Source organism: Podarcis liolepis (assembly GCF_965112155.1).
Source record: "Podarcis liolepis genome assembly, chromosome: 1".
Classification (NCBI taxonomy): domain Eukaryota; kingdom Metazoa; phylum Chordata; class Lepidosauria; order Squamata; family Lacertidae; genus Podarcis; species Podarcis liolepis.
In genome coordinates, this window is record NC_139554.1 from 112,723,288 (window position 1) to 112,745,755 (window position 22,468).

The following is a 22,468-nucleotide window of genomic DNA, read 5'->3' on the forward strand; positions in this document are numbered from 1 at the left end:
GAACACAGTGAAGGTAAGATAGGCTGCGAGACTGCCCATAATGTCCCCTAGTGAGCTTACAATCTCTAAAGTATTGCCTTGAATAGATACAGATGCCAGAAATTTGGGTAAGATAGCGAAGTGTCTTCGTTAATAACTCTTGCTTTGTGTTGCATTTTGTTTGCATGTGTAAGATGCAAACAATTTTTATTGGGAAGGCTGGATGACGCAACTAGATCAGCAGAGACATTTTTACTGCTGCTATTATTGGTATATTAGTGTTTCCTATTTTGTATGGTTTTTCCTATTCTGTAAGCTCCAGTGGGGAAGTTACAGTGGTACCTCTGGTTACGTACTTAATTCATTCCGGAGGTCCATTCTTAACCTGAAACTGTTCTTAACCTGAAGCACAACTTTAGCTAATGGGGCCTCCTGCTGCTGCTGCACTGCTGCTGCGCGATTTCTGTTCTCATCCTGAAGCAAAGTTCTTAACCCAAGGTACTATATCTGGGTTAGCAGAGTCTGTAACGTGAAGCGTATGAAACCCGAGGTACCACTATACTATATTTTGAACACTGCCATAGAAATTAGTTAAATAAATAGTTTAAGGGAATGTGATGAAAGTCGTTTTAATGGTTAAATAAATGCTACGAACACACACTAGTACAAATTGGATGATACCCAACTTAGTCACACACAGAACTATTGAAATCAATAGTCTTCATTTGCATAAATAGCATTGTGTAGTTTGACTGATGTGGGATATTGTCCGTTGACTGCATGGCAGCTGGGAGAAGTGCAGAGAGCAGAAACGCCATGGTGCACCTGTAGCAGCACATCTGGATGCCTTCATCAGCCCCACCTGCAACGAAACAAGTCTCTCCCATATTGACAGCAGGCACTGTAACTCTCAAACGGTTTGACTTTACCCCCAAAGGTGCACTCTTCCATTATCTCCCGAGACAGACGGACGCCAACAACATATTAACAAGGGGGGTGGGGAATGAGAACAGCACACTTATCATATTTGTAAAGCTCGAAAGAAGTCAAAGCTATGTAGAAAATTGTTCTGGAGCATATTAGTTCAATAAGCTGTCCTAGAAAGATTATAATCTGTTTCAGCTTGATCATATGTAATGCCTCGCACTATATTTAGCCTAAAACTAAATGGTTTTTGAACTAAATTGTAATGAAGACAGACTTGCCACTGTTTTGCTGCAGGGTGGTTTGCGTTGGTGGAGATGGGACTGCCCATGAAGTTGCTCATGGTCTTCTGCTTAGAGCCCAGATGGATGCCAGGAGGGATGGTGATGACATAATTGCACCAGTAAGAGCACAAGTTCCTCTTGGAATAATACCAGCAGGTGAGAGTATATAAAGCAATGAATACAAAAAATGGTACACATAGTTTTTATGGTATTGTGACAGAATCACTTTCAGATTTTATACTGTCTTCGGTTCTGTTATATTGTTCTCTACTTATTGTTTGATTTATTTCTAAAACCCCAATTATTTATTTTTGCTCCTGGCACAGTCCATATTCTTTATATGGCACTCTGAAGATGCCCATCTTTTCCTCACTGACATAAGTATGGCCTATGTAAACCCAACTTTGATTCTTAAGTGGAGAACTGTTTATGGGAGCATGGACAAGTTGCTGATCTCCATTTATCTTTCTGAGTAGTGGTCGGATCATGGCAGACTTCATGTACCATGCTGGGTTACCATGGAGGAATATGCATTTTAAAGGGGGTGGAAGCCCTGAGTGGAAAAGTCCTCTCTGGTCTACCAGTAGGTACAAGATGTTTCATGCCATGTCATTCCAGAGCAGACTTTCAGGAAGCCCAAGAGATTCCCAGGGGAAATCAGTGAGAGATGTTGCCTGGGCGATACCCGTTTTTCAACATCGTGATATATCACAAGCTAAACATCGTGATATACTGATATATCACCGTGTCTGAAATAAGGATGGAACAATGTAGAGCAGGCATCCCCAAACTCAGCCCTCCAGATGTTTTGGGGCTACAATCCCCATCATCCCTGACCACTGGTTCTGTTAGCTAGGGATTATGGGAGTTGTAGTCCCAAAACATCTGGAGGGCTGAGTTTGGGGATGCCTGATGTAGAGGCAATGGCTGGCTTCACCGTTTTCCCCACACTGTGATTTTTGCGTCACACAAACACACACAAACCAAAAATAATGAAACCAATATCGCAACTTGGATTTCAAACCGGTTTTGGATGATATATTGCCTGCCCTATTCTCTATATTAAATATAACTTGGGTATTACAACTGAGAGAGATACTGCAAGCTGATGTGACTAATTTAAATTGGTATCTAACTCAAGTGTTACTTATTTTATCATGGATATGCTACAGTCAGTCTTGAGTGACATGCTTCATGCTATAAGAATGTTAGTTTTATGCAGAATTACAAAACCCGAGTTTTAACTTAGCTGGTTATTAAAATCAATTCTGAGTAGAAAACTAACACCCAGTTCTAGAATGTTAACAGTCCTTCAGCATTGTGCTAAATTGTAGTTTTCCTTGAGAAAAAAGCGGAAGAAAGGTTTCGTTAGACCAACATAACAAGCTACTATACTGTGGTCAAAATAAAACCAGTCGGGTGGAGGAAGCCTGTGGTGGTACTGCTGGCTATTTAGGAATAGTGTTTGTTGCTATGGGAACTACAGCTCAGGAACTGTACAGAGGGATTTGAAGAAAACTGGAAGGACTGGGGGAAAGCAGATTAATTGTTATGAAATTGTTATGAAACAGAGGAATTTTATATATATTGACCGTAAATCTCATAGCCCTGAGATTTATGTTATTTCCTGCTTCCAATTAATTTGTGGAGAATAATATATTGTTAACGAGATTTTCAATTTCCATGATACTTTGGGCAAAGAACCACAGTGTTGGTTCAGCTTTCGTGAGATTCTTAGATATGCTTGACTAGGAAGTCATTACATCACATTTATCTGTTTGGATGTGGTGGAGACATTAACAGACTTATGAATATTCATGTTGTCTGGTTAATTAAGTTAATTGTTCTGCAGGAGTGCTTGCACTTCCAAAGACATTTCCCCCCACAATTTCTGTCTGGTACCTTCATCAGTCAGGCTTTACGTGAACTGGTACGTTTTCCCTTTCTCCCACACTTTAGCACCCTTTAGGAGAAGGTTTGGTTAGCAGGAACAGAAGCATTGGAATAGAAGTTTCATTTTATTGGTAGTGTTGTCCATTTTAAAAATGTGTCTTTTGTAATATGTTGGGAAACACCACAACTTAAGAAGCCGCAACATTGCCAATAATAAGCAGTCTTTTAATTACCTCTGCACAGTGCTGTCACTTGGGAAATGAGAAATCCATTGGCTTGGATCCAGGATACGTTAGTTGTGCTTAGTTCCCATTGAAATCTGTGGAACTTAACATAGCTGTGATTAAATTTTTAGATTGATTTTAATGGACCTTAGTGCAACTAGGACTGCAGCCCTATACATAGTCACCTTGGGAGTAAGCCCTGCTGAGCTCACTGTGACTTATGAGTATACATGTATGTTAGGATTGTATTATAATTTAGCCTAGATCCAATCCTTTATTTCCATGGAATAAGTAGCCTTTAGTTACAGTTATTTGTTTGTATGCTAGTATTATTGCTAGGACCAAATACATGTTGAGCATCAGTGCAATAATAATATCATGGGACTGCAGAAATAATCAAAAGAATACATTACCTGGAGCCTTTGTTTCGTGGAGGGAGGCTGCATAGTGCAAAATATTTAATTAGACTTTGAATCTTTCACACAAGGATTGCTGAGATCCAAAGGTTTTATGTACTTTGACCTTGACATAGCATAACTTCTTATGTCAAAAAAACACAACTGGAGCTCTTCCAGGTGCATGTTTAGGATCTGTGTAACAGACAAGTTAGCTGTTGGAACTCACTCTTGTCCTAGATTAAAGCCAGAGTAGTAAATGGGCAAGAATTGTCTTCCACAAGGAGGTACAGTGGAACCTCGGGATACGTACCGTACTCCTTACGAATGCTTCGGGTAACGAGCTCCGCTAACCCAGAAGTAGATGCCCCTAGTTGCAAACTTTGCCCTAGGATCAGAGCGGAAGTCATGTGCCAGCGGCATGGCAGCAGCGGGAGGCCCCATTAGTGAAAGCGCTCCTCATGTTAAGAACGGTATCGGCTTAAGAATGGACATCCGAAACGAATTAAGTTCGTAACCGGAGGTAGCACTGTATGCTTCAAATTGTATACTTTTTTAACATCTGGTTGTGAGACACTGCCATAACCCTACATTATAGAAATCAATCGACTTGGGCAAATGCTTTTACTAAAGGAATTCAGCTCCCCACTGGCTTAGAGGATTCATTTTGCAATATTCTCTTTTGTAGAATTATCTTATTCACTTTGCTTTCATTCTTGGACACATTGTTGAATATTTACAGGTTCTACAAATATTTTGGCATATACTGTGAATGGCATACAACACACGGTAACTGCAACACTGCACATAATAATGGGTACGTATCCTATATCTGAAATACTTTAGGGGGAAAATGTTTTTTTTAAAAAAATGCTAATTTCCATTAGGAGGAGCACTCACTCTTCTAATATACAAAGGTGAAAAGACTGCATTTGCATGAGGAGGGTGGAAGGAATTAATTTCCAATCTGCTGGGCAGGATGATTTTATTTTTATTTTATTAAATTCTATACCACCCTTTGTCCAAAGATCACAGGGCAGTTTACAATATCCTCTGGTAGCATGTGACTAGCTCTACCTCTTTCGTCCTCTTGTATTTGTGAATGTGGGTTGAGGAAGACTAACATTTGCATTCAAGTTATTTCAGAACCCTTTTACATTTAGTAATATTAGTTTCAAGTAACGATGTGACACTTCTTAGTAAGATGCTTGACACTGTTTTCTCAACATGAATGCACAATGCCATTACTTGTTAATTTCTGGAATAAAACCGAACAATAGCTTTGTTTTCAGTATGCATTACAGTTAAAGAGAGGACCACTTCTAGGCATAATAATTACTGCTAAGCACGGCACCTGCCTTTCGAAGAGAGGATTACTTTGAACATTTCTTGCCATTGTTTGGAAGGAGAGTTTGTGACAAATGGTCCACTTTGCACTCACATTCTTCCTTTGGCCTATTGAGAACTGCATACTCTTTCTTTCACAGCTTGGTCTCCCACTTAAGTGACACTGACTCATTGTCCCACTGTGACAATGGCTCAAAGGACTAAGGAATGCTCTTATTTTGTGTGTTCTTCCTGCCCCCATTTCTTACTACTGTTCTATTGTTTCATATCCTCTTGTGAAAGGCTGTAGCAGTTGCTAATCTTGCTAGGAGGGCATTGGAGGCAGTCTCACTTGTAATCCCAGGGTTGTGGGTTTGAGCCGCACTTTGGGCTAAAAAATCCTGCATTGTAGGGTTTGGACTAGATTACAGTGGTGCCCCGCAAGATGGAAAACTCGCTAGACGAAAGAGTTTTCTGTTTTGGAGGTGCTTCGCAAAACAAATCTCCTATGGGCTTGCTTCGCAAGACGAAAATGTCTTGCGAGTTCCTGCAGGGTTTTTTCCTCCCCCCCTTTTTCTAAGCCGCTAAGCCGCTTATCAGCTGATCTGATAAGCCGCTAAAAGCCGCTAATAGCGCTAATAGCGCTAATCCACTAATCCGTCAATGGGCTTGCTTCGCAAGACGAAAAAACCGCTAGACGAAGAGAATCACAGAACGGATTCTTTTCGTCTTGCGAGGCACCACTGTACTTCCATAGTCCCTTTTAACTCTACAATTCTCTGATTCTCTCTCTCTGAATTTTGAGTCTGAAATCACAGAGTACTCCAGATTCATGCTCACATTCTGTATGCCTTGTGCCAAAGTCTGTTCCAGGAATAATTGGTGGGTAAACATTTAACTAGGAAAGGAAATTTCTTACTGGCTTATACATAAGACTGTCACTTTATTGGGAAACAGTGGGTATGGGAGTAATTAGTATTACTAAGATCTGCCCTAGAAATATGTTTGAAAGATAGGGTAGAAATGCCCGCAATCAGTACAAGTTTTGCTCAAAATAAGCTTTGTTTATTTGCAAGGGGAAAGGCAACTCAGTGTAATAAAGGCACATTTAAATCAATGTGCTCTTTGTTTATTATGTTATGTTCACATGTTTGCTTTGTGTTTGTGCTGTTTTACCCAAATTCTAAGTAAACTGTCTACTTTATAGCTGAAGGTTACAGATTTTCCACCTTTATTGGGTTAATTGGAGTAACTTTCTGGAGTTAGAAAACAGAACATTTTCATTCATCTAGGAATTTAATATTGACAGGAAAGTATATAGGGGTCCTGACTTTGCAGATATTTTAATTGCCTTTTAAAATTGATAAATACCGAGGACTCTCATTTGGTTGTGGGCCACCTTGAGCCCTGTGATGAAAGTTGAGGAAAAATGAAATAATATGTGTATGGTACCATTTCAGGGCATGTACAGTCAGTGGACGTGTGCACTTTCAGTAGTCCAACCAAGCTACTTCGCTTTGGGTTTTCATCAATGTTTGGGTTTGGATCAAGGGCTCTGGCTTTGGCTGAAAAGCATCGCTGGATGCCATCAAGTCAGCGAAAAGATTTTGCTGTGCTCAAGACACTGGCAAGTCTGAAGTACGATGAATTTGTTTGTTTGTTTTTAATTATGTTTGTGTTAGTTTTTAGTTTAGTTTAGGTTTTTTTTAAAAAAACACGTTGTACCATTTGGACCAAAACACATGATTTCATATTATTATCAGTTTGCAAAAGTTTAATGATTGTAGTTGGGTAGCATCAGTAGATAATAATGACCAGTGGTGGCTGACCAGTGGTCTTCCAGCTGTGGTTGGGTCATTTTCCATCAGCCCCAGCCAGCATGGCTGATGGTCACGGATGGCTGAAATTGTCATCCCACAATATCTGGAGGGACTCAAATTAGGTTCTCCTGATCTAGACTAATAACTACTGTCGGGCTGCAATCATACCCAGCTTCGTGTCAGTAAACCTCTCCAAATTCAGTTCTCCAAAACCAGTGGGATTTACTGTGACATAGATATGTATAGGACTGCATTGTAAACCTTACAGCATAGTAACGTGAAGAAAAAAATTGTAATTGTTTAAACCTTGTTGTGTGCACACCTAATAAACATAAGATAAGATATAATAACTCATCTTGTTCTGTCCTTAGACCAGAATATTGTGAATTATCATTTCTACCTTTGGAACAAGATGCTCAGGGGGAGGTTAAGTAAGTAAGACTCAGACAAACAGCCACAAGTCTGTGTATTCCAAACTTTATCCCATAACAGTTGCAACCCAACTTCAGCTAAGTTGTAATGAATGTAAGCACTGTTTGATTTCAATGCAATTTAAATGTGACAAGCATTAGTTGGATTGGGACCACTGTATTGCAGATCATGTTTTCTTAAAGAAAATGATTAACCATGCACTTAGATATTATTGTTTCCGGTTTTATTATAAGTAGTTCAGAGCTGTCACCAGCACACTCCACCCCGAAAGCTTTAATCAGAATTCCTGTTGTTTTAGAAATAATGTGCTTAAGATCAAAATGAAATCCCACTTTTCTTTCAAACAATAATTTGCATTTCCTAGCTGAGTGTTCAATCTTCAATTAAATCACAAACATGTTGTGCTTGTTTTTATTTTTTGTTTCACATCGTTCCGTGCCCGTTAATTATTTTATCTGATGCGTTTATTTTTAGAAAGCAGCAAAAGAGACTTAAATCTGGTAAGTTTCCAAGTTTAATCACTTAGCAGGAGAATTAGGTTTTACTTGAAGTAATACGGTGTGGTGTTATATTTAGACAGCAGGGATCACTGGCGCAGAATCCAGGGTCACTTCCTGAACGTGAGCATTATGGCAATCCCTTGCCTCTGCTCAATGGCACCAAGAGGCTTGGCACCTAATACCAGGTCAGTAAGGATTTACAGAATTAGAGTAATGTCTCTAAATTCTGACAACTTATTCTAATGCCTTGGCTTTCCCAAGAATGCGTGCTTGTGTCATGAACAGTCTAGACCCTTTGAGGTTCATGGGGGGGATGAAGATAGTTGAGTTGGACTACCATTGACTCCCTAATCTCAGGAATTGTAATCAGTTTTTGGAGCAGGCAGCTGAGGTCACCCACCTAGAAATAATCATTGGATAATTACAGTGATTAAATTAGTTTACAAGTCTGACTTAAGTGGTAGTCATCAAGTAATAATCTCCCTGGGGCTTGTTGATAGGAAATCTAGTTCTTTAGATCTGACTGATTGATTGTTTCAATACTTTTCTTTCTTTGCAGTTTTCAGTATTCGTTACTACAGTAATGTCATCATGACAGTAAATCAGTCAGATCTTATTATCGGAGATTCTTTGACATAGTTTGACTGCAGTATTTGCAAAACCTTTAAGATTTTTATGGTGCAGAAGACAAGCAATTTTAAGATTTTCTACTGGAGCTCACAATCTCAGGGTAGATATCAAACTCTGGTTGTGAGAATTAACTCTTTGGGCCCTCATCAGTCTCTTTAGTGTTCCTCAATGTGGCCAATGTAGGATCCTTGCCACAATCCACAAAATTACTGCATTTCCTTCAGGTCAAGTAAGTGGAAGCCCTTAAGGGTTTGACTTGCTAGTAGCTGCCACTACATGTTACAACACCAGCATCTTATGCCACCAGTGGGACTGACTTGCATATGATTGCACTCCCGCTGTACATACAGTTGAGGAATTGATCCAGCATGTGTTTCCTTTTCCTTTCTTGTAGTGCCTCCTACCTTTCATTTTGGGTAGAGTGTCTGTTTTGCCTAGGCTGAATTTGCGGCAGGCATTGGATTTAGTATCAAAGTAAAAAGGGTCATGTAGAAATAAAGTTAGAATGGTATTTTAACATACAAAATTGTACGGATACAGGAGACTTCGAAGTTTAGAACAGAAACTATTGGTTAACATGTTTACAGAACTAAAGAGTGTGCCAGTGTTTTCCTATTCCCACCTCTGATTTTACCAGAAGGGTGTTTTGTTATCAAAGCAAATCACAACAGGTCAATTACTAAAGGCTGCCCCAAATGAGAGCGAAGGAAAGACATTCAGCACTGTAGAGGAGCTTGGACTGAGCATTTTAATTTTAAAATATTCGCATGGTAGAAGTAATGGAGCCAATGAAGTAGTTCCATTATTTAAAAAATTGTGTTATTATTTAATTCTGAAAATAAGTATAACCCGTAACCTCGCTGATAATAAAAATAGATGATTCTGAATGAGTCAACAATGAGATCAAAGATAATTGTGTTAATTCAATACTTTACTGAACTATGCCATTTTTAGATTGAATGATGGAAGCATGGCGCTTATTGTTGTGTGGAACACTTCTCGTCCGGAGTTTGTTAAGCACCTGAAAAGATATGCTAGTGTGAAAAACCAGGTAAAGGTTTACTTCTGCAACCCAAACTTGTTTAGATTAGATTTCTTTAATCGCTGTGCCCAACAGAGGGCACAGAAGATGGAAATGTGCACAATACATCACCCCTCCCTCCCGGAAGAGTATCTAAAACATAACATGATGAAGCAGACAAAACTTTAAGATGGGAAGTAAATGCTCCAGGAGATAGTATTGCCTTGGTAAGGAGACTTAACCTCCTGTCAGAGTAGATTAGCCCACTTTTATCTGATTTTTGAAAATCACCAATCAGACTAATACCGATTAGCCCATTTCCACCCATCTGTTGTGGTTATTTATATATGGTTCTTATATACAGGAGTTACTAGAGTGTAAAGCTGCTAAACTGATTTTAAAAGGGGGGTGGGGGTGGGAGTGGTAAACCAGAAACACTATTGTATTTAAACAGAGACTTCACTGAGATTAAGGGCAAGTGGAGACCCTACGTTTTGTGGGTGGGGTTTTTTTTTTTTTTTAGTTTCACCTATATGCAGAGCACAGGTGGACAAACATACAGAAGCAGCAGGCAACCCAGTATCAAACACCACACTTTATCCACAAAGCTTCAATGTACATGTTTGAGAGTGCATACATGTGTGCATATCTACACACACAAACACACAGACACACAGCACTCCTCCAGTTCAGTAGATCTGGAGCCTTGGTGCTTATCCAGATTCATTCTGTAGTGCTCAGCAATGAAGAACATCACATTAAATTGGGTTGGGAATCCATATTTTTTGGGGGGCTCTCAGCAGCCTCAGCCAGCAAGGCAAATGGTTTGGGATGATGAGAGTTGTAGCCCAACACCATCCGGAAGACCGCTGGTTTCTCCCTGCCCAACCCCAAGATTTGGAAAATGGGATTCAAGAGTTACAGGGGATGAAGTACTATTCTAAATTAATGACCAGTGTGTTGAGTCTCCAGGCTAAGGCTCATTGTCTTTGGGCACAAATTCTGGCTGATAAAGTGAACTGTAATGTGGGGCTTGGTGCAATGCATTGCTGCTTTAAATCCAAAGGAAAAGAATGAGCTTTCCTTCAGCTTATTGAAGTGGGTAAGACAAGTCTTCTTTAGGAGTTATCGGTGGCAGGAAACATGAGAGCAGGGGGAACATAGGCTTTCTTGGTTCTTTTGCTTTTAAAACTACATGTTTAAGGAGATGCAGATAAACTCTATGGAGTCATTTGAGATTATTACTCCATCTTTTTTCTTTAATGAAATGAAAGCATAAGGTAACACCAATCCTATAAGGAGAGGGGGAATGTCCTGTTATATTTACAAAATTGTATCTTCTGTTTTTGTGTGTTAGTTCAATTTTCCATTTGTTGAAGCTTTCATTGTTGAAGAGGTAAAAGTCCAATCAAGAACTAGAAAGGAACACATCACTAGAGACAACTTGAATTCCATAGATCCTGAAGAAAAGAACTATCCATGGAATATAGATGGAGAGTTAATGGAATGGCCATCGGAAGTTTGTGTCCGGTAGGGTGAAGTGTAGTGATATGCGATTGATTGATTGATTGATTGATTGATTATGATTGATTGTTGTAAGCCCTAAGTAGTCCATTAATCAATACCTGCTGTTCCTCTGCTTTTTAAAGTTTAGTATGCTATAGTTCAAGACTCTGAACTAGAGAATTGGCAAGTTTATCAAAAACCATGTGTTTTTTTTTGCTTAATCCCTGCGTTTTTGCTCCATTTTCTGTACAGTCCTGATGCTATTGTAGCTCTGCAGGTGCACACACAGAATGCAATACTGGAATTCCACACTGTGCTTCTGCATGAGTCTTTCTTTAGCCACTACAGTGGTACCTCGGTTTGCGAACTTAATCCTTTCCGGAAGTCCGTTCTTAAACCAAAACTATTCTTAAACCGAGGTGCTCTTTCCCTAATGAGGCCTCCTGCCGCCAGTGCCCTTCCACCGTTCAGATTCCATTCTTAGACTGAGGTAAAGTTCACAAACCAGGACACTATTTCCAGTTTTAGGGAGTTCTTAAACCAAATCATTCATAAACAGGACTGCTTTTAAACCGAGGTACCACTGTATTCCATTAAGCAAAGTACTTTTGCCTTTTTCCTGGGACATTGGTAATATTGGGATCCTTGGCTGGGGTCTTTGCTTCTGACTCCAGCCTGATGCTGCTGGCTGAACCCTGCTCAGTGCCTTTTCCTCTGCCGCCTTTATCTAGAACCGTACATGGAATGGGGAGAGCTTTCACAATAACTAGAAGTCGAATCACACCAGCTCGCACCTGTATGTTGCCATTGTTGACCACATGTGAATTTTTGTAGGGTACAGACTGCGTTCTGTGGATATTAGGCCTGTATCCAGTGCGCCAGAATTGGGCAGTGCAGACTTAACATTATACTAATCACTTATTATGCACATTGGAAATATGTGCCTAGAGTTTAATGCTGAGTGACACATTTCAACATCATTTTATGATACATTGTTCTCTTTAATAAATGCTTTAGGCCATATCTAAGCAAATCGCATAGCCCTGTAGGCCAGAAAATGTCACAAAATTGCAGTTGGATTTTACTTCCTTGCTGCATTCTGTTCTTGTGCCTGTTGTGATTGCATAGCAAAACCTTCAGCAGGCCATTGAAACCAGTATGAGATTCATGCTGTGTTCCAGTTCTAGCTGATAACATTGGTTTACTTCTCATGAAGGACAGACTTCAAAATCTCTGTCCTTGAAATTTCACTTGTGCTGTATTTAGTAGTGATGCTACATAGTTCAGAGTCAATTCAGTTTTACCGAGCTTGCTTGCTGAATGAATGACCCATTCTTATTAATTCCATACACAAATATCCCAGGCACTAAGGCAGACCCATATAATCTAGGAAAGTAACTTTATGAGAAATGTTTAGATTGTAATAGGAAGAGGATTTTTAAATTTTCTGTAGTTTATCCTGTGTGTAAATCAGTGCTCAGATAAAATGCCATAGCAATACCACAGAGAAGTAATGGATTTCCTGTTTTCTTCCTATTACCAGGCTACATCCCCAATTAATTAATCTATATGGCAAGAGTGTTGATGCAGTGGATAATCCAAAAGGATCATGCAGCTGTCTTTAGAAACAATCTAGGAAGAGAAATTATGGATTTTGCTGCTAAATCGAACAACTCAGTTGTATAGGATATGACTGATGCAGATTGAAACCCAAGCTTGGATGAAGCAAATCCCCAACACATACTTATTTCTGCAGGAAAACTGAATGATTTTTATATACTTGATTGACATTTTTCAGAGACTGAGGAGAGGGGCTGCAGGGATACGCTACTCAGATAAGGAAGGCGTGGGAGGATGTGGGTTTGTGTGTGCCCTTCACCAGAAGAGAGAGGCCCTGGAAATTGGGTTCTGTGGCTGTTTTTCTGCTTCTTTCAAAGTGGCAGTAGGCAGAACATTTAAGCCTCTCCACCTAAGCACACTTTAGGCAGGGTAGCATTCTTCACCTCTTAGCTGACAAAGAGCCCGAAATCAACAGGTCCGTGGCAAAGTACTGTTACATTGCAACAAGAATAAGACGAGCAATGATGTCTACAAAGGAGTCCAAACTGTAAACATCGAAGGAACGATATTAAACAGTAGCGACTCCTGAATTGAATTTTAAAAACTTAAAACTCGAAACCTGGTCATAAATATAAGCACCAACTCTGAGAATTGGCCATATTTTTACCGCTACTTCTAGCACAATATTACTCTTAATGTCATATTTTATAAATTGTTTCCTGGTCATTGACTGTATTAAAGATATTTGATTTGATTTGGGTAGCATTCTTCATCCAAGCTCCCATGCATTGCTCAGTGAGTCTAGCTTTTCCCATTACTTTTTATGACTTCCATTGTTTCAGTTCTGCAAACCATTCTGCACATTTCAGTACTGCTGAAAAAAGTGTGTTCCATTAAACATTTAAGAAGACTCTTAAACTTTATGCCATCTTCAGTCCCTCCCTAAAGCAAATAATTAAGAAAAATGCTTATTTTTTGATTGTGGCCCTGTAAGAGCCAATTACAGTTGAGTAAACATGTTATAGCATAACTGTACTTGCACCTTTTGGCTGCATTCCTGTGCATGCTTACCTGAGAGTAAGTCCACTTGAATACAGTAGGATTTTCTTCTTATTGAATATGATTGCACCAGTAATCTTCAAGGTGGGGGCGAGTCAACAAAACTAATCTTGCCAAGTAAGTATTTTAGTGTAATTCCTACTTCTCCTAAGTATTCTGGAATAATTTGACAAATACTTCAAATACAAAAAAAGTGAATTTATTGAAGTTGGACTCTGAGCAGTTACAAATGATATGTGGATTTAGTTATTTTTAACTGGCAGAGCATTTTGAACTGACATGGTATCAGATCCTATTTGTATGCAAACTTTTATTGTTATTTTCATAACGACACTTTTATCCTTGTTTGTAAGTTAAATTATGACAACTTTCTAAATATTTGTGCGTCATTGAATTGGTAAAAAATGTAGATCCAGTTCACTTTTGTGTTATGTTTCAGAGTGTATAATGCTGTTTTAAACTTTGAGGTATACTTTGTGACAGCACAATGATTTGGGGGTTAAAGTGCAGTGTTTCACCTATGTCTCGAACCCTATTTTAAAAGATGAGAATTAAAATATATTGAACAACAAAATCTGCTCTAAATATAATTTCAGACTTCCTTATATAAACCTGCTCTTAAACAAAATAAATAGAATAGAAGGAATACGACTGCTGATCAATCAAAGAAGTCAGTGGGAGAAGAATTACTTCAATATAATATTAATTTGGATGCTCTAATTGGATATAGCTACAAAAAAAAAATCTAGCAAACTGGAATCTAAAGACTGCACATTAAAAAATATATATATAATAGATTCCTGGTTCTGATGATTTTGTTCCATGAACACATGCAGCTTCAGTTCACAGAAGGTGAGCTCCGCATAGGTGTTGAGGCAGCTGCCTTGTGAATGGAAACTCCTATTCGCAAAGGATCCTGCAGTCTTGAGTTTCATAAGGGGCAGACCTATCCAAGCTTCTGAAATGCTGGAGAGATGGAAACCTCTCCTTTTAGGGGTAGCCAGCAGAAACCCTGAAATGAGGGAGTTTGGGGACAGGGCCATCTCAAAATCCTGTGCTGGATCTCATCCACCATCACCAGGGAAAGGGCCCAGGGCTTGGATTTACAGTGGTACCTCGGGTTACATACGCTTTAGGTTACAGGTGCTTCAGGTTACAGACTCCGCTAGCCCAGAAATAGTACCTTGGGTTAAGAACTTTGCTTCAGGATGTGAACAGAAATCGCGCGGCGGCGGTGCAGCAGCAGCAGGAGGCCCCATTAGCTAAAGTGGTGCTTCAGGTTAAGAACAGTTTCAGGTTAAGAATGGACCTCCGGAATGAATTAAGTAACCCGAGGTACCACTGTACTCCTAAACCACTGTCACCTTCAGAAAGTAGATGCTGTGTTGTGGCACAAATATCAATTTCACATGCATATGCTGGGGTATAGAGGAGGGTGAAACAGCTGTGCTCATGTTGCGTCTTGGGTCCAGGTTTGCCCTGGAAAAATGCCCTATTTGTTTGTAGCCCTAAAAGTCCACGATAATACGGGAAAGACAAAGGCCATACAGTGATTGTACAGATGACCAAATTCATCTAATTTAGTAGGGCCCCCTTTCATGCAGATGTACATTAGATAAGCTCTGATGAAGATGAGGGGGGGCGAAGGGTGTGCGTTTTTAATCATATAAAAAGGTACTGTTGGTTGCTGCATCCCAAGCCTGTTCATAATGTTGTTCCTTTTTCTATATTCAGCTGAATCCCTGGGCAGTGGAGCTATGCACTCTTAATTCAAGTATGATTCAACTGGCCAAAATTCGTTTTAGCAAGTAGTAGCTCTTTCATAGTGTTTTCGCTGGTTTTTCTTCATCTTTGGTGGTCTCGCTTATATTTGCCATTTTTCTTCAAACATTCTACGATTTGTATTGTAGGAAGCTGAGAAAAGTGAAATCTTTCTTTTCACTTGGATATATCTATGGCAAGGATTTATGACATGTCAATTCTTGCAAATGGTGCCTTCAATTAAAAAAAATATTATCCATGTACTATGTAGAAAAACTTTTAATCATTGTCACTGGTGTCCTCTTGTTTGCTGTTTATAAAGCTCCAGCTTTCCCTTCCATTCTGTTCTTGAGGAAGAAGTTTATATTTTCTTGTAAAGAAACCAACCTAGAAGACACAATTTCAGAACCTATGAAGAAGATGTTGGCAACTAAAAAATAAAATCTACAATTCTACTATACAGTAGTATCTCTGCTTATCTGTGTGGACAGAGCCCTCTTCCACTGCAATTGTCTGTGTAAGCAGAGTCCTCTTCCAAAGCTGAGCTAACTAATTAGTGTTCGAAATTCCCATTGCTCTAGGTGCATTTTGCAACAGGGAATTTCATTAATGCAAGCAGTTTCTGAGCTCTGGGTGCAGTGCTACACCTAAGATTTCAGATTAAAACTGCAGAGTGAAAGGAAAGGAGGACCTTTTTCTGCCTCTCCACTTCCAGCTACTCTGTGAAGACTGGAGAAGAGACCCTCTTAAGAATATTAGGGGGGTGGGCAGGGGAAGGACTAGAGCAGACCATGTGAAAAATGAACATATTTTAGCTGCAGTTCATTCATTTTCAGCTTTGTATTCTTATAAAAAAGTGTGCCTAGACATTCCATTTTTGCGCCTATAACCTAGGTTTAAGGTGCCATTTAGCTCCTAGCTTTCATATATCAGTTTCTAACACTGTAACTAATGTGTGCCCTCCCCAGATGTTCCTGGACTGCAACTCCCACTGACGGTTGCTAATGGGATATAGAGTCCAACAACAGCTGAAGGGGCCACATGATTTAAACAAAAAGGAAATTTTGGGGGTGGCTGTTCAGGAAGTAGCACTATCCGTTTCCAGAAAGCATTCTCTTCAGCTGTTGCCAATAAATAATCACAACAGTGCCAACACAAATGGCACTGTAAACTGCAGGATGTCTATCATGCATCAAAGGCCATTATTTGGTAAGATAGAAATGAGTTAAAGGCTTTGTTGCCTAACTTTACTCCAAAAGTCTGGCTCTGCAAATGTGATAACTTATCAATGACTCTTTTTAGAAATAAAAGTGGGAGCTTTTCCAGGGAAGAAAAACTTCTCATTCCTTAACCCATGTAATGACCAAAGCCTCCCTCCGATGAAAAAAAGAACTTTAAAAAAAATGAATATAAAAGCTGCACTTTAGAATAAATTTGTGGGCAGTGGGGAAGCAATTGTGACACTTCCATTGTGATGAGATCTAGGGGGGAAAACAGTCCAAAAAGCAAATAGATGTATGAATTAAATCTGCAGTACTTACTTTCCATAAAATATATGCAAGAATCAAAAGCAAAGCAATTCCAACTAGGGAACCCAGTCCAATGAGTAACATTGTTACACTAGGTTTTGGTATTTGGTTATGAAGTCCCTCCAGAATGACCTGCACAAATAAAGAACATTCAGAAGTTAACCATCAAGGATTCTATAGAGACTGTACCAGGTTTCTCATACACACGAACTCATATGGCTTGTATCCTTCAGGGTGTATAAATTAGACAGTCAGGTTTTGTATCCACAGCAGTGACCAGAGGAGGAACGGCAGCTAGGAGGAGCACAGAAAGAAGAAACACCATGGTGAACTTCCATCAGCACAACCAGATGAACTTTTTCCCAGCTGAAAACAGCTAAGGGTTTGCCGGGTCGCTTAACCATTTTTGTCCCTGTTGTAGCAACGGCTGTGTGTTGATTGTATTTTTACAGACACATCATGGACCACCTGAATGAAGCTCGCATGCGACTGGCCTAAATACTGCTTCCCCAATCAAATGCTGTGTTTAAAAATACTTACATATGTAGTTTGCTTGTCCTTGTGCAGTTCAATGACTTTAGGATTCTGATCTGCTGAGACACTCGCTTTTACTTCAAATGTAAGTGCAGAAGCTGCATCCTGTTTTTTTAAAAGATAGGTTTATACCACTTGGAGGGAACACACAAATGACACTATGAAATGTTAAATTGAATTTATAAATATAGGCTCAGGAACCCACTTAGGCCATGCGGGCAATGTTAAGCCCTTTTCAAGTCCCATGGATTTGAGCGGGAGGGAGGAAGAAATTAAGCACATGCTTTAGTCCCTGCCACTGAAATTAGTGAGTCTTATAAGCACAAAACCATTAATGGATTTTGCTCTTTGTGAGGCTTCTGACCCTTGGGTAAATGCATTTAATTACGATTATTCAAAGATGAAAATATTTACCATATTCAACACTGAAGGAGTTGCTTCCAGCTGAACGTGAACAGTTGCTTCTTTCCCGTTTTCCATGTTTCCAAAATTGCAAAATATTTGCAAACAGAGTGAGTCATCTTTCATACAGTACTTCAGAAGAAAGAAAAATTGTATGAGATGCAACTTATACACAGCTATTTATTTATTTTTTAAATAGACTGACCAGCCTTATGCAGGGGTCAACAACAGTGGCGTAGCGTGGGGGGTGCAGGGGGGGCCGGCCGCACCGGGCGCAACATCTGGGGGTTAGGGTTAGGGGGCGCAAATCCATGGGTTAGGGGGCGCAAATTACTTGCCTTGCCCCGGGTGCTGACAACCCACACTACGCCACTGGTCAACAAGTTTCTCTGAGCAATTGTCACAGTTTCAGAGACATTTGGAGATAGGCTACAATTCTTTCTGCTTCTGTTACTTTGGAGTTTGCTTGGAAAAGTTTCAGCAAGGACTTGCCTGGTTATGCTGTTTCTCATAAAAGGCTACCAGTAATGCTGTTCATTGTTCTAAATCTTTCCGCACTATTTCTCTTGCTAGCTTGCTAGAATATAGCTTTTTTAGATGCATCCACAAATGTGGTTTTGTCATTTTTATCTATCCCCACAAAGCTGGATTTTCTCCTGGTCCTATCTGATGGTGATTGGGTTGAACATGAGACCTTCTGATTGCACAGCAGATGATCTACCACTAAGCTTCCCTCCTTCCCAGGGATTTCAGTGTTTTGGTAAACTTCTGATGAAGGCCTCATCCACACATAAGGTTCTCCATCTCCTAAAATCGTGGTTTGGAGACTGAATACAACACACATTCCTCTTCCCCTCCCCTGGAGCTAACCATGGTTAGCTTTGAAGCAAAGTTTGCAACCAAAGTTATAAAAGTTGGTTTACATATTCTGATTACACCTCCTTAAAGGGGAGAAGTGGGGAACTTACGCATGGAAGAAGAGGCAGTGTGATTTCTTAACCATAGTTGGGCTGATTTAGACACCAACTTTCTGATCTTTCTCACAAAACATTTCTGAAGCACCAGGGGTTATGCCAAAAGTGCCTCAGACATGGATGCCCCAGTGTTAGCTTAATTTTGAAACACCAGTTTAATGAATATTGCAAATGTCAAGCCATTTATGGTAGATACATTGCATTTACTGTTTGGCCACGTAGGGAAACTTGGCTACATGGAGTTTGAGTGCTTCCTTCGCTTTGCACCAGAGCTGGGAACCAGACCCATCACATTCACCGAGGAAGCTAAAAGCATGGGTACTGTTAAGATGTGGATGCAGGGATTGGAAACAGAATAGCCACACAGGGGGCTTTCCAGACAGGCAGCAGATGAGCCAGGACTACCCAGAGTCCCTTGCTACAGCATATTAAGGACTATTGTCAAGAGAGACATAAACCTGCCTTCCTGCCATTGCTAGCTACTGCAGATAGCTGGAGGGATGTTACTTTTAGAGGATAAACAGGGAACATATGGACAGCAACATGATTTTAGATATTATGGCACGTCCCTACATGGCAGTTACTAAAGCCCTAAATATGACTGGGTTTTTCAGTATATTTATATAGCCAAAGTGGCTGGCAGGCCTGCAGCTTTAAAAACCACTTAAATGCAAAAAGCAAAACATGCAGAAATCAGCAACCAAGGATTTTTAAAACTTGTTTGTGTGTTGATTACACCTTCCTTTTAAAAAAAGAAAAAAGGTGTCACAAAAGGTTAAAGGTAAAGGTACCCCTGACCATTAGGTCCAGTTGCAGACGACTCTGGGGTTGCGGCGCTCATCTCGCTCTATAGGCCGAGGGAGCCAGCGTTTGTCTGCAGACAGCTTCCGGGTCATGTGGCCAGTATGACTAAGCCACTTCTGGCAAACCAGAGCAGCGCACGGAAACACCATTTACCTTCTAGCTGGAGCAGTACCTATTTATCTACTTGCACTTTGATGTGCTTTTGAATGCTAGGTGGGCAGGAGCTGGGACCGAACAACGGGAGCTCACCCTGTCGCGGGGATTCGAACTGCCGACCTTCTGATCAGCAAGCCCTAGGCTCTGAGGTTTAGACCACAGCGCTACCCACATCACAAAAGGTTAGGAAGTTCAATATTCTACAGTTCCAGCATACCATTTACAGGGTCTGAGTAAACTCATTATCTGGCTCTCACCACTTTGAAGGGATTAATTAAATGTATGACCAACTTGCGATGTTTTGAGGAATCTTGATTTCAATCCTTAATTGATTTTAAAATGCTTCAAAATGAAGCTCTGGTTCTCATTTTGTTAATTCTTTTCACAGCTCACATTCGCCATCAGAAGCTGCTGAAGCATAAGCACCATCTTTTCTTATGCTTTGCTTTTTTATGTCCAAAGTTTACTATTTTAACTATTATGTACCCCAGTCTTGCCACAAACACCTCTTTCTTCCATACATGATCAAACCCAGTTTTCTGATACCAAAATGTGCTCATCTAATTAATATGAACATGCAATATAAAATTGTGGAATAGGAAGTCATAATGGATCCAGAGTGTCCGCTCCTGCAAATAGAAGGGACTGAGATCCAGGAAAGGAAGAACAGGGTGGGAAATTATTTTTACCAATTCCCCCTCCCCTCTGCAGCCCTTTCCTCAAATCTTTTACAACAGCTTTAAAGGGGCTACAGGGATGCAAGAGACAATGTCTTCCTCTTCCATTGGTAGCATCCCATGAATGGATTCTGCTCATGGACATTCTGGATTCAAACCCATCTCTCTAACAAAATTGATTGAATAAAGTCAAGAAATTACCAGCCCCCTCTTATCAAGCTTCGTAAAGAATGTAATGAGATCTTGCAATATATTTCCATTTGTCTCTGGCACATTACAGTCTCTTATATACTTCGTGTATGTACAGTTTCCATCAGTCGTCTAAAAAAGGAACAAAAGCAAAATTAGATTGTAGTTTCTAAACCTTGGGTGGTGGTCCACACTAGTCCTACTCAAGAGTAGACTCACTGACATTAATGGACATGGCTAAAATATTCATTTATTCCAATAGGCCTTCTCTGAGTTGAATTACTGCCCCTTGTGCACACCTTTACTCTATAAACACATTTAAGCTGCAATCCTAACCCTGTCTGCTCATAAACTCTACTGAACTCAATGGACCAAACCACATTGTTTTTAATAGTCCTTTAAATAATAGAATCATGGAATTGTAGGGTTGGAAGGGACCCAGAGGGTCATCCCGTCCAACCCTCTGCAATGGAGGAATCTCAACTAAAGCATAAGTTTTAATACAGATAGCTTTGGAGAGAGAGAGAGAAAGAGAGAGAGAGAGAGAGAGAGAATGGGTCCAGCGTATAACCTTTATCCATGGCTAAATTTGCCCCATCTTTTCCTCAAACTATGCTGAAGGGTGTGGGGGGGTGGGTTTGTAAATAAATGTAGGGCCAAACTAGCTGATATGTGGGCTCTGTGCCACCGCAGCTAATAGGGATGAGGCAGCTGGAGGAGAATGTTCAGTCCTTACTGGTGGGATTTTAAACAACTATTTACCAAGCTGTGTTTTATGGCTATGGAAAGGACACAAAGTGGATGGACACAACTGGGTGACTCAGGATGTCTGACACATGCAGATCTTTGCACCTGTACAGCTGACATGAAAGATGTCTTGTGTGACACAGCAGCCCAGTCCCTACTGGTTGCACAGCTGCAAACTTCTCAGTATTTTACTGCTTTGATACAACCTTCCTACTTGCCATACATAGAGTAAACCAGGCATACCTGGACATCCAGAATATTAAACAACTTGATTTCTCTAGGAACAAAAGAATTGGGTATCTGTATCACCAGGCTTACACCAGGAGCCATACTTAGTCCTGGATTGCTGACCTAAGGAGTAAAGAACACAATTATGGTAGAATCTCATCTGAAACTGGAAATCAAACCAGACTCTTAACTTACATAATACCTGCTATTTTTGCTCTCTGAAACATTTGAAAGATATGTTCACGTATCCAAGTTTTATATTAAAAGGCTTATATATCTTATGTTTCAAATCATTTTTAAAGGAGGTGAGCCATCATAAGACTTCCAGAAATGAGGTAAATTTGAAGGAGAAATGATGATCAGAGATTATACAAGTAGGAGTAGCGGCCTGCGACAAAATGTTGCTGTTTGAAAGTGCTGTTCAGGATTCCAGCTACTCTGTGTGTCTCTCTTCCCCGCCACTCCCAGTTTTCCTCCCTCCTACAACAGCCCGTCAGCATTCTGTACCTACTGCTCTGGACTTCTTTTTGGAAGGAGAAAAATTAGGAGGTGGAATGGACACACTACTGTCACAACACAGCTACATTAAATTCTTTAATGTCTCCATTGAGGCCTTGTGGACAATGTTTTTTCCCCTGTCCCAAGGGACATTTAAAAAGAGTTTGCCCCTGTAAATCAGGAAGCCACCTTTTCAGGAAGCGACCTTTGGGAAGAAGGGTGGCACAAAATTCAATAATTATTAATGCACCCCATGCCTAATGCGTCATACGTCTACTTGGTGTAGGAAGTTAAGGTTGGGTCAGTTAAAAATCCAAAGGGTTAAAGAGCTGTTTAGGGAAGGAATCCAGAGGGTGAGGTGGGAGGGGGTGAGCAGAGATCCACTTAGTGGCAGTAGTGAGCAGGAAGAGGTTTGG

General features: G+C 40.2%; 2 protein-coding genes across 2 annotated transcripts in view; one reads left to right on the forward strand and one right to left on the reverse strand.

Moving 5' to 3' along the window:
• CERKL (CERK like autophagy regulator) overlaps positions 1-14,127 on the forward strand; it is a 40,169-nt gene extending 26,042 nt beyond the window's left edge. The window contains exons 5-14 of the mRNA XM_083496600.1: positions 1,201-1,343; positions 4,442-4,516; positions 6,486-6,663; positions 7,217-7,276; positions 7,752-7,777; positions 7,854-7,962; positions 9,362-9,458; positions 10,786-10,958; positions 12,478-12,926; positions 13,258-14,127. Coding sequence (XP_083352726.1) covers positions 1,201-1,343; positions 4,442-4,516; positions 6,486-6,663; positions 7,217-7,276; positions 7,752-7,777; positions 7,854-7,962; positions 9,362-9,458; positions 10,786-10,958; positions 12,478-12,559 — 943 coding nt within the window. The 3' untranslated portion in view covers positions 12,560-12,926; positions 13,258-14,127. The remainder of the gene's footprint in view (positions 1-1,200; positions 1,344-4,441; positions 4,517-6,485; positions 6,664-7,216; positions 7,277-7,751; positions 7,778-7,853; positions 7,963-9,361; positions 9,459-10,785; positions 10,959-12,477; positions 12,927-13,257) is intronic.
• Positions 13,737-22,468, reverse strand: part of ITGA4 (integrin subunit alpha 4) — a 62,478-nt gene continuing 53,746 nt past the window's right edge. Inside the window, exons 23-28 of the mRNA XM_083496006.1 lie at positions 21,570-21,677; positions 20,592-20,711; positions 17,792-17,911; positions 17,384-17,482; positions 16,856-16,975; positions 13,737-15,701 (exon numbers count right to left, since the gene is read on the reverse strand). Coding sequence (XP_083352132.1) covers positions 15,594-15,701; positions 16,856-16,975; positions 17,384-17,482; positions 17,792-17,911; positions 20,592-20,711; positions 21,570-21,677 — 675 coding nt within the window. The 3' untranslated portion in view covers positions 13,737-15,593. The remainder of the gene's footprint in view (positions 15,702-16,855; positions 16,976-17,383; positions 17,483-17,791; positions 17,912-20,591; positions 20,712-21,569; positions 21,678-22,468) is intronic.